Source organism: Piliocolobus tephrosceles, chromosome 8 (assembly GCF_002776525.5).
Source record: "Piliocolobus tephrosceles isolate RC106 chromosome 8, ASM277652v3, whole genome shotgun sequence".
Classification (NCBI taxonomy): Eukaryota; Metazoa; Chordata; class Mammalia; order Primates; family Cercopithecidae; genus Piliocolobus; species Piliocolobus tephrosceles.
Window position 1 is genome coordinate 6,179,882 of NC_045441.1, and position 16,245 is coordinate 6,196,126.

The 16,245-nt window shown below is 47.1% G+C and overlaps 1 protein-coding gene across 1 annotated transcript in view; it reads right to left on the minus strand.

Annotated features, from left to right (window-relative positions):
• Positions 1–3,562: 3,562 nt before the first annotated feature.
• Positions 3,563–16,245, minus strand: part of RAC1 (Rac family small GTPase 1) — a 31,605-nt gene continuing 18,922 nt past the window's right edge. Inside the window, exons 3-6 of the mRNA XM_023197746.2 lie at positions 15,813–15,930; positions 6,969–7,031; positions 5,475–5,634; positions 3,563–5,185 (exon numbers count right to left, since the gene is read on the minus strand). Of these exons, the coding sequence (XP_023053514.1) occupies positions 5,055–5,185; positions 5,475–5,634; positions 6,969–7,031; positions 15,813–15,930 (472 nt within the window). The 3' untranslated portion in view covers positions 3,563–5,054. The remainder of the gene's footprint in view (positions 5,186–5,474; positions 5,635–6,968; positions 7,032–15,812; positions 15,931–16,245) is intronic.

Genomic DNA, 16,245 nt, shown 5'->3' on the forward strand with positions numbered 1-16,245 from the left:
GGAGAGAGCGGAAAAGAGCTCCTGAAGATGAAAAGCATCAGAGACAAAATCAAAACCTCAAAGATGATAACCAACCGGGAAAAGAAAAAGGTTACGAGGCCACTCCAGGTCTGACATCTGAGTTTGAAAGTCACGAATTTTCAAGATGGAAAGAGGCCACAGCACAGTGGATAAAATAAACCCTAGGATGTGGAAGAGAAAAAGACAATCTCACAAGATGTAAGAAAAAAATACATCCCAACAGAAATGGCTAAGAACGATCATGGAAGAACTGCCTTCAAAAGTCTGAAGGGGCCAGGCACAGTGGCTCAGGCCTGTAATCATTCCATTTTGGGAGGCCAAAGTGGGAGGATTCCTTGAGCTCAAGACAAGTGTGGGCAACACAGCAAGACCCTGTCTCTACAGGGAAAAAAAAAAAAAAAAATTGAGATGGAGTCTCACTTTGTCGCCCAGGGGCTGGAGTGCGGTGGTGCAATCTCAGCTCACTGCAACTTCGTCTCCCAGGTTCAAGCAATTCTTCTGCCTCAGGCTCCCAAGTAGCTGGGATTACAGGTGTGCACCACTACACCTGGCTAATTTTTGTATTTTAGTAGAGACAGGGTCTCACCATGTTGGCCAGGCTGCTCTCGAACCCCTGACCTCAAATGATTTGCCCACCTTGGCCTCCCAAAGTGCTGTGATTACAGGCATGAGTCACTGTGCCCGGCCAAGAATAAATTTTTTTAACCGAAGGGAGGCTGGGTGCAGTAGGCCAAAGCCTGTAGTCCCAGCTACTTGAGAGCCTGCAGTGGGAGGATCACTTGAGCCCAGGAGTTTGAGTCTAAGCCTGGTCAACATAACAAGAGCCTGTCTCAAAAAATCTGCAATCTGAGCAACATAGTCAGATCCCATCTCTACAAAACAAAATTAGCTGGGCATGGTGGTGCACACCTGTAGTCCTGCTACTCGGGACGCTGAGCAGGCCTGCTTGAGCCCAGGTCATTGAGGCCACAATAAGCTGAGATGATGCTACTGCACTCCAGCCCGGGTAACTCAACTTTTATTGAGACAGTGAGACCCTGTCTCAATAAAACTTAAAAGGGATGTTAACACCAACCTAGAATTTTAGGCCCAGCCAGAAGTACTGTAAAACAGTTGTCAAGATGCAGGGGCTCAAAAATAAGAGATGCCTTACTTAACAACAGGTATACATTCTGAGAAACACACGAGTGATTTCATTGTTAACGTCAGCCTACTACACACCTAGGTCGAAGGTGGGGCCTGTTCACTGCTCCCAGGCTACTCACCTGCATAGCCCATTACTATACTGAATGCAGTTGGCAGTTTTAACAGTAGTATTTGCGTATCTGTACACAGAAAAGTTACAGTAAAAATAAGGTAGTCTCACACACTATCATGTATGCAATACACTGTTGACTACAATGTCATTACATGGTGTGTGACTGTGTGTACTTCCAGCACACTCTCAAGGAGCTCTTGGAGAAACCATTCAGGATGAAGTAAATCAAAAAAGAGAATCTAGGTGCAGGAAATGAAGACCAGCACCTAAGAGAGGTACAGGTCATATGACTTCAGGAAAATGGATATTGGCAAAATAACAACACATCTGAACATCTTGAGAGGTTTAGACAATGGATGAAAAGTTCACAGCTGAGGCCGGGCACAGTGGCTCATACCTGTAATCCCAGCACTTTGGGAGGCTGAGGTGGAATGGTGGCTTCAGGCCAGGAGTTCAAGCCCAGCCTAGGCAACATAGGGAAACCCCAATCTACTAAAAATTTTAAAAATTAGCTGGGCATGGTTGCACACACCTGTGGTCCCAGCTACTCAGGAGGCTAGGGCAGGAGGATCACTTGAGCCCAGGAGCTGTGATGGCACCATTGCACTCCAACCTGGGTGACAGAGCAAGACCCTGCCCCCCCCCCCCAAAAAAGGAGCTCACAATTGAATTCAGTACATAGGAAAGTAAGCAAAGTACTAATTATCCCAAAGAAAACCAGAAGTTGTGCAGGAAATGCAGTTTTGTTGCTACATGGCATGGCCGGTAAGTAGTTTATGTAGTAGCGACTGTGCAGGCACTAAACTGAGTCCACCAAAACCATCACATTGAGAGGATGAGAAAGGTTTTGGGTGGAGAGGGTTGCAACCGGGAAAGCAAGCCTTACATCTTCCATGGTGGGAATGTTGATGAGAATGGTTTCACTGGCACAAAAAGCCTAATTTAGACACGGGCAGGTAAAATACCAAAAATCAGGTAAGCAAACAAAGTATTACTTTTGGAAAGGGTACGAAGGGGGAAGACTGTTTTTCTTTAAAAACCACTAAAACTTTTACTTTTAAAAACTGCATATTGCCAGGTATGGTGGCTCACACCTGGAGTCCCAGCACTTTGGGAGGTCGAGGCTGACGGATTGCTTGAGCTCAGGGGTTCGAGACCAGCCTGGCCAACATGGCAAAACTCTACAAAAAATACAAAAAAATTAGCTGGGTGTGGTGGCACGCACCTGTGGTCCCAGCTACTCCAGAGGCTGAAGTGGGAGGATGGCTTGAGCGCAGGAGACATAGGTTGCAGCAAGCCAAGATCACGCCACTGCACTCCAGTCTGTGAGACGGAGCCAGACCCTGTCTTAAAAAACAAAAACTGCATTATTTAATCTGTTTAAAAAAAAAAAAAAAAATACTCGGCTGGGGGTGGTGGCGCAGGCCTGTAATCCCAGCACTCTGGGAGGCCAAAGTGGACAAGCCTGGCCACGGTGAAACCCTGTCTCTACTAAAAAAAATACAAAAAATTAGCTGGGCGTGGTGGCACATGCCTGTAATCCCAGCTACTCAGGAGGCTGAGGCAGGAGAACCGCTTGAACCCGAGAGGCAGAAATTGCAGTGAGCCGAGATCACACCACTGCACTCTAGCCTGGGCACCAACAGCGAAGCTCCATCTCAAAAACAAAAAACAAAACAAAACAAAAAAACAAAAAGTATCTTCAAAGCAATAAAAAGGAATTTTAAGAAAATGAATTCTAACATGACCCCTTGTATAGTACAAGTTCAGGCTCTTGTGTGGTTTTTTTTTTTTTTATTTTTGGTAGAGAGGTGTCTCTCTCATCCAGGCTGGTCTAGAATTCCTGGGCTCAAGCACTCCTCCTGCCTCAACCTCCCAAAGCGCTGGGCTTACAGGCGTAAGCCACCCAGCTAGCCTCTGGAAAGGACCTTAAGGGTGTGTGGTTCACCAACCTCTACTCTTCCAGGGCCAGTCTAGGGTCCCAACGTCTGCATCTTCAGCACCAAGCTCTGGGCCAGGATGTGCACAGCCCCCGACGCGCGTTTCTCCACCAGAGCTTCGCCGCTGTTCGACAGGTCCAAACGTGAACATCACCTCCACTCCTGCCGTATTGTTTGGGCTCACCCAGTTCTCCCCTGGAGGTGGCACTCCCTCTGTCCCTCCTGTGTGGAGATACGCATTGAAAATGACTGGCTCCAACAACGCGGGACTTTAAAGCGAGACAAACAAACGCACACCAGGAACTTGTTCATCGAGTCTCAAAAACACCAGTATTACCAGTTGTATGATTCAAGGATTTATTAAGTCATACATGCAAAACAATGCTAACTGCATTAGCAAAAGATCAATGTAAAAACACTCCACAATTCTGCAACTGTCAATTTAAAAAATCCTGTTGTCGTGGCTGAAAGGTTCCGCGTTGTATTCTTGCCGGTGAGTTAAGTTGTACAGAACATTGTCAGCACTAGCACAGTTTACAGAACCTCACAGACCCAAAGGAACATCATTAGGCAAAGCGACTACAGGAGGCGTGTGTCCGCGTGGGCGAGGTAAAGAGGGTCAGTACTGGTCAAGTGACAGTGTCGGTAATCTGGCAAGACAGTGATGTTAAGAAGGTTCATAGTTTAAGAATTATCTAAAATATTTTAAAAACTATAAAGCTGCAACACATGATTTTTACACCTAGTTACTAGAAAACTAAGGAAAGCACTTATTAGCTCTGAATAAAGTAACATGGAAAGCACTTTTACTCATCTACAAAAAAACCTTCTAATGCATTATCAGAAAGATTTTATAATACAAGGAGGCATATTGCTCAGTAAGAAGGGGTCCTATAAGAAAAGCACTTACTAAGTTAGCGACTAAGGGAACGACCAGTTTAAAGATGAATTAAATGCCCAATTTGGGGAGGGATGGCAGGTGTAAGAGAAAGGAAAAGCTTAAGAAAACATTTCCTGATAATACCAACCTTTCTTTCATCATCTACTGCATTTGACAGAAATTAACCTTTTAAGAGATTTTACCCGTGACACTTTTATTCCTTGTACAATGTAGTGTAAATCTCCACTTCGTATTTTGTCAAAATACTGTCTTTGTCCTTTGATCACACACACCCCACCCGGCACACCCACAGCTAAACAGAATTCTTCATTAGAGGAAACACGAGTTCTGTTCAAAATCTCCGCAAAAGCTGGTCAGAAAACTCACTATGAAATCAAAAAGACTGATCCAAAGAGCTGAGCTGTTACACTCACTCCATTACAGTACAATGTTATGTCGTGAACATGGGCCGCTAAAATCACTGGTGAGTTCAATGGCAACGCACCATTCGGGAGGCTGTTCTGCTTTACACATCTGAGAACTACTGAGCAAGTGTCTGCATCTCCTAACTGCAGAAGCTACAGTCTTCTCAAAGACGAAGGTCCTTACACAGTTTAGTGCTCGGTGTTCTTAGCACAACAATGCAGTGTAGTTCAGAAGGTATTTTGGCAACTCTTAATCTGAGCAAGAATAGGGGAGGCTTTTGAAAAATAAGGCTTTAAGAAGGTTTGTCATTTTAGGGCTAAATTTTAATAGAATGTGAGTCTGAACTCTTACATTTAGAACAAACAAAAACCTTAAAATTACTGATTGGTTCAAAATGGTTTTATGGAAAAATTAATCTGTAACAAAAAGTTGGCATTGAGTGCGAAGGCTCCACCGTTTTTTTTTTTTTTTTTGAGCAAAGCGTACAAAGGTTCCAAGGGACAGGACCAAGAACGAGGGGCTCAGACGTTTACAACAGCAGGCATTTTCTCTTCCTCTTCTTCACGGGAGGTGGGCAGAGGACTGCTCGGATCGCTTCGTCAAACACTGTCTTGAGGCCTCGCTGTGTGAGCGCCGAGCACTCCAGGTATTTCACAGCACCTACAGGAAACACGACCACACGACAGTGTACACTCGAGCCCACTCTCTTCTGATCACAACACCGGCGGGAGACAGCTCCGGGGCCCCAGGCACCTTCTGCCGGCTCCCAGCCCTGCTTCCACCTTCCAACGCTGACAATAAGACCCAGAGGGCGATGCCAGCTGGTTCCCCAAGACTACAACCAGGCCCTGAGTGGGAGACACACACCCTCCTTTCCCAGACTGGACTCCAGTCTCTGTCACTACAATAAAAGAGGTACAAGGCAGAGGAAAAACGCAGGATTCCATACCAATCTCCTTAGCCATGGCTAGACCCTGCGGATAGGTGATGGGAGTCAGCTTCTTCTCCTTCAGTTTCTCAATCGTGTCTTTATCATCCCTAAGATCAAGTTTAGTTCCCACTAGGATGATGGGAGTGTTGGGACAGTGGTGCCGCACCTCAGGATACCACTAGATGTGAAGAAGGAACAGAGGTTGTGACGTGCTCCTTTACAGACGCCCTTCACCTAAATCACACCCAGCCGGCGGCACTTGTGCCAGACACCTAACCTCAGGCACAGCCTCCCCACTGACCCTTCATCATGTGGTTCCCACCTTCAATCCAAGCCTTGAGCCATAAGGAACATCTCAGGTGTTCCATTAGCCAGCTAGGACTCCGGATCATGGCCGGACAGAACCACAACCAGAGAGATTGGGCTCTACAACCACAAGGGAAGAGGTGGAAGAGAGTTCCTCCCAAAGCAAATAAACCACTTTGTTTTTGGTAAAACAAGTTCTTAGGGTCATCTGAGAAAATTCATCATCTGTTCAGAAATGAGAATAAACTACCTAGCCCAAGGTCTCAGGTCTGCCGCCATTATCCCCACTGAAAATGTCCCTACTAAAGGGCCTGTCTCGTCATTTTCACTATGAAGTTTGTGAAAGAGACTGGAGTAGAAAGAAATGGTGGTTATTTTTATTAGACCAATTCTGAGTGCCTCATTATTTTAATGAGGTCCAGGAAACGTCTGAACCAGAACCTGAAGCTTTAAAAATCCACATATTAGGCTGGGCACAGTGGCTCACATCTGAAATCCCAGCACTTTGGGAGTTTGAGGTGGGTGGGTCACTTGAGGCCGGCGGTTCAAGACCAGTCTGGCAAACATGGTGAAACCCCGTCTCTACTAAAAGTACAAAAAATAGCCAGGTGTGGTGGCGGGCGCCTGTAATCCCAGCTACTCAGGAGGCTGAGACAGGAGAATCGCTTGAACCGGGAGGTGGAGGTTGCAGTGAGCCAAGATCGTGCCACTGCACTCCAGCCTGGGTGACAGTGCAAGACTCCATCTCAAAAATAAATAAATAAAAATAAACTGCTGATGGCTCAGGCGCAGTGGCTCACACCCATAATCCCAGCACTTTGGGAGGCTGAAGTGGAAGGAGTTCAGCCCAGGAGTTTGAGACCAGCCAGGGTGTACACAACCAGCTCTACAAAAAATTTTTAAAGATTAGCCAGGCACGGTGGCTCACATTTACGGTCCCAGCAACACGTGAAGGGAGGCAGGAGAACTGTTTAAGCCCAGGAGCTCAAGGCTACAGTGAGCTCTGATGTCACCACCACACTCCAGCCTGGACAACAGGGTGAGACCCTGTTTTATTCAAAAGAATAAAAAACCCAGTCATGTACTTAAGTAGCAAATTACTAAAACCAATTTAAATAACTGAAAATTCCTAGGCTAAGTGATATTTTAAAGTATTTATTTCTGAGACTGTCATTCTATAACTCACATACCTTAAACCCCACCTACCTTTGCACGGACATTTTCAAATGATGCAGGACTCACAAGGGAAAAGCAAATTAAGAACACATCCTACAAAAAGGAAACACAGGGAAACATTTAGACAACGACCTTAGAACAAAGCCTGCACTTTGCTTTCTGGATGTTGCTGGGAAGGACTTGTCGGACGCAGAGCGTGTCTACTAGGTACCAGTGGCTTGGTCAGACACTTCCTGATCCACCCTTTCAGTTTGTCAGAGGGCTCCCAAACCAAACCCAGCATGTCAAGCCACCAGTTACTTATGAAAATGGGGAGCGTGAAGGCAGAATGATGCCGGAAGCTCTTCAAGGATGGTGAGGATCAGACCAGACCCCCAGGAGGCTTCCTTTCCGCCTATCTATCTGAACAGAAAAAATCAAGTATGAAGGTATGATTCCAATATTTCTGTAAAATCTGGTTTAGAGTACAAACATTTTTAGATGGTCACTGGTTCCAATTAAACTGCTTCTTCAGGAGCTGCCTGTCACAGCTCCCAGCACCAAGTGGGGGCTCCAATATTTGCTACTTGAGCCCTTCCCTCCGCAAGGAAGGAGGACTTAGTGTATAAGTGGCACCTTCACAGCTGACGACCACCCTCACGCTGCCCTCGAGTCAGCACAGCCAGGGCCTCAGGAGAACTCGCTCCCGGGGCAGCTGTGGCTGAAGCAGAGGCGCGAAGGGTGGGTGCAGAGGACACAGTGGAGGGTGCTTCGGGGAACACGCCAGACATCTGCATGCTTCCTCCATTCTGTATTTTGTGTCAAACCAAATTGAAGTATTTACCTGTATTTAAAAATGCCCAAGAATTTCTAAAATGCTAGATTTCTAAAATATTCTCCTAGAAAAAGGCTATTATGCTACTTTATGAAATGCACACAATTCCCAAGCTACACTTTCAACCCTCCAGCTGATACCTTGTACCTGAAAGGGAAAGAAACATCCCACACGATAGCTTTTTATAACTGGCATTTGAAGAATGCTGGCGCATGCACAAGCTCGTCCAAGAATCACCGCGGCACCCAGCACACCATCTCAAGCACGGTGGGGTTAGCTCAGCAGCACCACACAGCCGCGCCCAGACAGCCCCACCACACGGACACCGAAGCGGAGAAAGAAGGCCCCGGCAACAAGGTTAGTCCTGCTCCGGCTGGGCTCACAGCCAGGTGGGCGTCCAAGAGGAGTCTCCGTATCTGCATCTCCAACCAGCCAGGAGAGGGGCCCTCTCACTCTCCCCTCCTTTCACTCGGGAGGGGAAGACGGCAGTTCACAAACTGCTTTAATTCAAGCCGGTGGGTAAACTATCACACTCTAATCAAGTTTATTTCATCAAGCAAACCCCCAACCTTGAGTGAATTAAATATAAAACACTCAAGGAGCTTCAGGCTTAATAAAAAAAAATCCTAAGAAAACGAAGTGAAATCAGAGAACAGAGAAAGCTTGAAACTGAAGTGGACGGAAAGTTTTACATACGGCAATCGGCTTGTCTTTGCCCCGGGAGGTTATATCCTTACCGTACGTTTCTCCAACCTAGTAATGCATGAGAACTTGGTTTGAGTTTAGTACAGACTGAGGAAAATAAAAATCAACATAACCTCTTATCGATTCTTTATTAGAATTTTGTCTTAACCCTCCAGAGGGATCCAAAAGCATATAATAATCTAACATCTTCGATGACAAATGCCACTGAAACACTCCACACTACCTGGTCAAAAGCGGGCGTAAGAAGTTCAACGATGATGAAGACACAGGTCAGGCAGATCCTGATGGGGGCAACAACATGCTCCTCCTCCCATGGCAGCAGCCACCAGAATCTACAACAGCCCGCACAGCCGGAGATGCTCTGCACTGTCCCTTATCGTGAAGGCAGGCGGGAGCCACGGGCACTTTCCAGTGCTCCATCTGAGTTCTCAGACACAGCCTGGCTGAAGCCACAGCACACAAGAAAGGTACCCATCCGTAAATGATGCCTACCAGACAAAGGGCTCTCCCAGAACATAGCCAGGCCTCAGGGCTGACAGTTTTAATGCTGCCAGAACATTCCAAGTCTCCTATGCAGAAATGTTCCTATCTTCCACCTAGTTCTGGGAGCCTGGTTTGAATGCACAGACTTGCATTATCAAAATCAACACTGTTGCTGACACCAAGGCCCCCAGTTCTGGGCCGCTTTGCAGGTCTGGGGGAAGCCACCCCTTAAGCATAAGCTTTTTTTTTTTTTTTTTTGAGATGGCGTCTTGCTCTGTTGCCCAGGCTGGAGTGCAGTGGCGCGATCTCGGCTCACTGCAATCTCTGCCTCCTGGGTTCAAGCGATTCTCCTGCCTCAGTCTCCCAAGTAGTTGGAACTACAGGCACACACCACCATGCCCAGCTAATTTTTTGTATTTTTAGTAGAGACCAGGTTTCACCATGTTGGCCAGGCTAGTCTTGAACTCCTACCCACCTTGGCTTCCCAAAATGCTGGGATTATAGGCGTGAGCCACCACGTCCAGCCATGGACAAATTTGAGAAGTGAACACTTCCAGTGTTTATCACAATGCTGTCAATTCATTTCTTTATTCCAATAAAAACTGACAAACTCACTCTTCCAACATAGAACCCTGAAACTCTTTTAAGAAAAGGGCTTACGCTTGTAATCCCAACACTTTGGGGGGCCAAGGCAGGTGGATCACAAGGTCAGGAGTTCAAGACCAGCCTGGTCAAGATGGTGAAACCCCGTGTCTACTAAAAATACAAAAATTAGCCGGGTGTGGTGGTGGACACCTGTAATCCCAGCTACTTGGGAGGCAGAGGTTGCACCACTGCCCTCCAGTCTGGGTGAAAGAGCGAGACTCTGTCTCAAAAAAAAAGGAGGCGGGGGGGAGATGAGAAAATTATTTTAATTTCATCTCACTCAAGCTTTTCTTTTTTTTGAGACTTTTTGAGATGGAGTCTCACTGTGTCACTCAGGCTGGAGTGCAGTGGCACAATCTCGGCTCACTGCAAGCTCTGCCTCCCAGGTTCACACCATTCTCCTGCCTCAGCCTCCCCGGTAGCTGGGACTAAAGGCGCCCGCCACCGCGCATGGCTAATTTTTTGTATTTTTAGTAGAAACAGGTTTCACCATGTTAGCCAGGATGGTCTCGATCTCCTGACCTCATGATCCGCCCACCTCACTCTCCCAAAGTGCTGGGATTAACAGGCATGAGCCACCATGACTGGCTGGTTTTTCTGTATTTTTAGTAGAGACAGGATTTCACTGTGTTAGCCAGGATGGTCTCCATCTCCTGACCTTGTGATCCGCCCACCTCAGCCTCCCAAAGTGCTGGGATTACAGGCGTGAGCCACCGCGCCCAGCCACTCAAGTTTTTCTGGATTTACAATTCAAAGAGTATATCAGTTTCCACAGCTATCTGGGTTTCATCTATGGGCTATTTTTGAAGATCTGTCCTCCCAAGGACTTGATGTGGTGCCAAATCTTTACCATGGGAGAGGATCATCAAGAACCAGTTATAAAAACACAGCTTCAGGCCGGGCGCAGTGGCTCAAGCCTGTAATCCCAGTACTTTGGGAGGGCGAGACGGGCGGATCACGAGGTCAGGAGATCGAGACCATCCTGGCTAACCCGGAGAAACCCCGTCTCTACTAAAAATACAAAAAAAAATTAGCCGGGCGAGGTGGCGGGCGCCTGTAGTCCCAGCTACTTAGGAGGCTGAGGCAGGAGAATGGCGTAAACACGGGAGGCGCAGGTTGCAGTGAGCTGAGATCCAGCCACTGCACTCCAGCCTGGGCGACAGAGCAAGGCTCCATCTCAAAAAAGACGAGACGCTCTTAAAAAATGCAGCTTCAAAAGAGCCTCTGATCGTATCTGTGGCACCCTTTCAATTTTTAAGAGCCTCTTTTTTGATGGAGAAGAGACACGCACAACAGGAGCAAGCAGTTCCACTTTCCACCCGGCGTTCGTGCTACGCCATCTGCCTGTTCCTTCCTTGTTCCTTCTTCGTCCCCAGCTAAATATAGCTTCCTGAAACCCTGTCTAGTGCTTCTGGTACTCACTTCCTAGCATCCGCTCCTCCTGGCCATCGTCACTGTCCTGACGCCTCACACACAGAGGCTGTGCTGGTTGACCCTGGCTGGGGGGCTCTATTTCTTCCCTGTCCTCATAACACTCAGAGAACCTCAGAGGGCACCACCAGTGTCTCTCCAGGGTCTCTCAACTTCCTTCCTCACAGGTCACTTGTGTGTTCTGGAGCCTCAGGCTGTCTCCAGTCACCCGGCTCATGTTTCCAGTCAACCTGAGCACCGCTTTCCCCTTTCTGACTCACCCAGACTCGCGCATGCCTGTTAACACACATGGTGCCTTCAATGCCTTTATCACTCCTGCATCACACACCACTTCCTCCTCGGCGGTGAGAGGTGCAGCCATGGCTGCTCCTCCCGCGGCCTCCTGCCCACTGGTGGAACCAACCACAAGAGATGGGTCCACTTTCCATGGAGTAAGACAAGGGAGGCATCTGGACAGCTGAGATCTCACTACAAAAAAGCAGTGTGTTTCTATTTCATTTTATTTTCTTCCAAATGCTATCCACCTGGATTTTACTTTCAGGTTTGGAATTTTAAAAAACACAGGCATTCTGGTCAGGTGCAGTGGCTCACGCCTGTAATTCCAGCACTTTGGGAGGCCAAGGCGGGCAGATCACGAGGGTCAGGAGATCGAGACCATCCCAGTTAGAAACCCTGTCTCTAATAAAAATACAAAAAACTAGCCGGGCGAGGTGGCGGGCGCCTGTAGTCCCAGCTACTCGGGAGGCTGAGGCAGGAGAATGGCATGAATCTGGGAGGTGGAGCTTGCAGTGAGCCGAGACTGTGCCACTGCACTCCAGTCTGGGTGGCAGAGCAAGAGTCCGCTCAAAAAACATAACAACAACAACAACAACAACAAAACAGATATTCTGGCCAGGCACAGTGGCTCACACCTGTAATCCTAATCCTATAAAAGGGTCAGGCAGTCCCTGACATCTGAGAACCAGCCTGGCGTTCGCAGCTTCGCCATGGTGGAGGTTGCCACTATTGAATAGAATAATCTCACAGAACACCGACATCAAAGTCACCTGTGTGACCGTGCTGAAACAGGACCAAAAAGTAAGTAAACTTTAAAAAAAAAAACCTCATAGGCCGGGCGCGGTGGCTCAAGCCTATAATCCCAGCACTTTGGGAGGCCCGAGACGGGTGGATCATGAGGTCAGGAGATCGAGACCATCCTGGCTAACATGGTGGAACCCCGTCTCTACTAAAAATACAAAAAAAAAATAGCCGGGCGAGGTGGCGGCGCCTGTAGTTCCAGCTACTCAGGAGGCTGAGGCAGGAGAATGGCGGGAACCCGGGAGGCGGAGGTTGCAGTGAGCTGAGATCCAGCCACTGCACTCCAGCCTGGGTGGCAGAGCGAGACTCCGTCTCAAAAAAAAAAAAAAAAAACCTCATAATCATTTCTAAGTAGTGACAAATCCAAGATCATCATACAAACCACAAAAATCACCAAATATCCCCTGCTCCCAGCCAGTATGAGTGAGGGTCAAATTCCCACAGCCCCCAGGTGCGTGTGTCTCCCTCGTGGCGAAGAGTAACAAATCCAGTTCTGTTTAACCACAGGTGTGTGCCCGGTGCTCTCTGGCTGCACTTGTAACAGCCAACCTCCCAAAGGCTGAGGCCTTTTGAAACTCAAAACTGCCAAGCCAAACACGGCAGTTTTTCTTTTTATCTACCATCACAGGAGTCTAGCCCACCACTTTAAAACCTTTACCACTGACCAGGCTCAGTGGCTCACGCCTGTAATCCCAGCACTTTGGGAGGCCGAGGCAGGCGGATCACGAGGTCAGGAGATCAAGACCATCCTGGCTAATACAGTGAAACCTCGTCTCTACAAAATCATAAAAAATTAGCCAGGCGTGGTGGCGGGTGCCTGTAGTCCCAGCTACTCGGAAGGCTGACACAGGAGACTGGCACGAACCCGGGAGATGGAGCTTGCAGTGAGCCAAGATCGCAGCACTGCACTCTAGCCTGGGCGAGAGAGCAAGACTCCATCTCAAAAAAATAAATAAATAAAAATAAAAAACAAAATTAGCCAGGCATGGTAGCACATGCCTGTAGGCTCAGCTATGTGGGAGACTAGGGTGGCAAAGTCGCCTGAACCTGGCAAGCGGAGGTTGCGGTGAGCCAAGATCACACCATTGCACTCCAGCCTGGGCAACAAGAGCGAAACTCTGTCTCAAAAATACAAACTTTTAGCATAGGGAGAAAATGAAACAATTGGCATGACGCACTGGGGTCCTGGCTGACCCCAACATGGAGGGTCAGCATCTCAGTGAACCCGCTGCACAGCCTGAGTCTCAGGACACACACAGGGCTCAGGACTCATGACACTGACAGGTTACTCAGGCTCCCGCTCACACCACCAAATCCTGGTGCAAGCAGGCAAATAAATACAGGTGATCTACACAAGGGAAGATGCTGAACCTGAGCATCACTCTGACAAGACTTGATTCTGTGCATGCCACCTGAAGGTGAGTATGCAGAACTTAGGAAAGACTTTCAAGAGAAAATAATCACTACTTAATTCGAGAAAATAAAAACCTGAGGGCAATTTCAACTGAGAATGGCGACTACCTGCTCACCATCTTTTGGAGAACGAAGAAGAAACGAATGGTCTGAACAGACTTAGCCAGAGAGAGCTACCCAACAGAGAAGGATGCCAATGTGAAATGACCACAGGAAATGTAACATCTCTTTTTAGGACGCCCCAGATAAGAAATGTTCCAACTGGTCCTTCAGGAGTGTATCTAAGCAGTCTTGGATGAGCTACATAAACAGGTCCGCAGATCACAGAGCCAGCAATCAGGGACCACATTCCATTTAGTACAAAATTTAGAGGTTTCACCTTCATCAAAAAGAGAACCAGGTGCCAGCATGTTACTCCCAGATCCTGTTCTTAGCACAGTGTGGTCCAAAGGGATGAGGCCTTCCAGACACTGGTATCTGAGCATCTGTGGCCTGCCCTGAGCTGTCAAGATAATCTCCTTATCTCTGAAGGAGTCCAGGCAGGAAGGCTTCCATTGCTGGTGGGTGCCCGTTCCTCTGCTCCTTAAGCGCCCCGCTCACCCCCTTGCTGGTACAGGGTGTGTTACATGATTTATGGGACTTTTCTGTGAACTGCCTGAGGGCAAGAACCATGTCTCACTCCCTTCTTGCTCTTCAAATATTTTCCAGGAAAGAAGTCCATGGTCTCACACAGAGGAGACATGAAGTTTAAGTGCTAGCCCTATGAGAACAACACCGACTTTGATACCAGGCCTCACACCCTACAGCTTTGTTCAAGCTGAGGAGAGTTCTCCTTCCTCATCTGTGTGTTCCTCAGAACACAAAGTGGGACTCCTGCCAAGTCACCCTTGACTTACTGTGAGGCCTCTCTTAGAGAAAGGCCACGCCCTGCCCGGTACCCCCTGAGTCACAGCAGGGTGGCTCTCATTTCTCAGAATGACACCACACCCTTCCACATGTGTCCAGTGGGCTGGAGACTCCTACTCTACTAGCCAGTGTGTTTTTAAATCCATTTACAATCTGAATCAGTAAACATCCACTGGGTATAGTTTCCTAAGGTACCGAGAAGAATTTGAATTGTTTGGAGATTATAGATTATTAATACAGTAGACTTAACTACTAAGTTATTTCATCCATATTACCCCCTAAAACCACAGGCTGCCTCATCACCAATTGGGGTTCAAAGCCAGCCTTTCTCTAGGAAGTCTTCCTCACCTCAATCCAACCCCAAACCCCAATCCCTCCAGCCAATCCAGGTTTGCCGAGCACTCACACAACTTCCACTCGTTTGGGCACAACGTAGAAAGCGACGCTCTCTAGGCTGACCCACCCGCACACTCAGGAACAGGAGAATTCTGACCGCGGCTGGCCCCGCAGTGTGTGCTATGTGCCCAGGACTGTTATGGGTGCGTGACATATACTCATCTCACCCTACGAGGAAACAGGCAAAGACTGCAGAGAGGAAGAAGCCTGCCTGAGGTCACAGAGCTAGGACTACACACAGGATATCAACCCAAGGCATCTCAAGCATATTTAAGTTTTGCTTCCAAAGGCACTTTTAAAAATGAAGAACAAACATGTAACAAGATCAGCAAATGATACACAAGTAAAACAACTGCTTAAAGAAAAGTAACTTTTAACCACAACAATGTCTTCTAAGTACCCATTTTCACCCGCTAGTGCTCTAATTAGCTTTGATAAATAAATCACTTGTCTGATACAGAAAAAAAAACTAAACTTTTTTTTCTGATTGGACATACTGCATACATTTTACAAAACCAAAACCTCAACCTACATTGAATAGATTTAGGTTCTATAGCCATACAAATTATGTATTTTGTGGGAAAAAATGCATTAAACTTGTAAGATTAGTTACTAACTTGGTTTAAAGAAACCTGAATCTTAACTGCTTAATTTGATTCTGTGGTACAAAACAGTCACACAGCAAACTTGTCTTCAAACCAATTGGTGTTAAAAACTGATTTGCAAAAACAAAACAAAACAAAAAGCACCTTTCATATGGTTATTCTACAGCTAAATGGAAGACTGTAAAATGCCCAACAATGGAACAGCTGTTAACGCTCAAAACACAAAACCCCTGCCATCTAGGGGGATGTTGATACGGAACTAATTCCACCCCATCTGCTATTTACTCAATATCCAAACGCTGGCAATGTAAGCAAGTCCACAGGTAACATGCACTAATTAAACACTCGAGAATTATATACTCTAAAAAAGACACATCAAAAATCAGCTGCAATCCTTACTGTTTGCGGATAGGATAGGGGGCGTAATCTGTCATAATCTTCTTGTCCAGCTGTATCCCATAAGCCCAGATTCACCGGTTTTCCATCTACCATAACATTGGCAGAGTAATTGTCAAAGCTGTAGAACGGAATGAAAACGGTTAGTCACAGATGTGGAACCTAAGTCACTGTCCCGGCCATCCTAGAGAAGGTGTGCCAAGAAAAAGGGTGGGAATGGGCCTGGAGGCTGCCACATCAGCAAATGTCCCTGCAGGCACGAGGAGGAAGGAGGCGGGGGCAAAACTCGCGGGAAACAAACCAAACCCAAAACTTGTGAAAGAAAAATGAAACAAACAAGCTATTTAAGTGAAACAAATCACTGTCAGAAATACATACATTTCACTTTAAACAAAGTTTAAGACTTTTATCCCAGGAAGAAATAAGTGTAAAATTA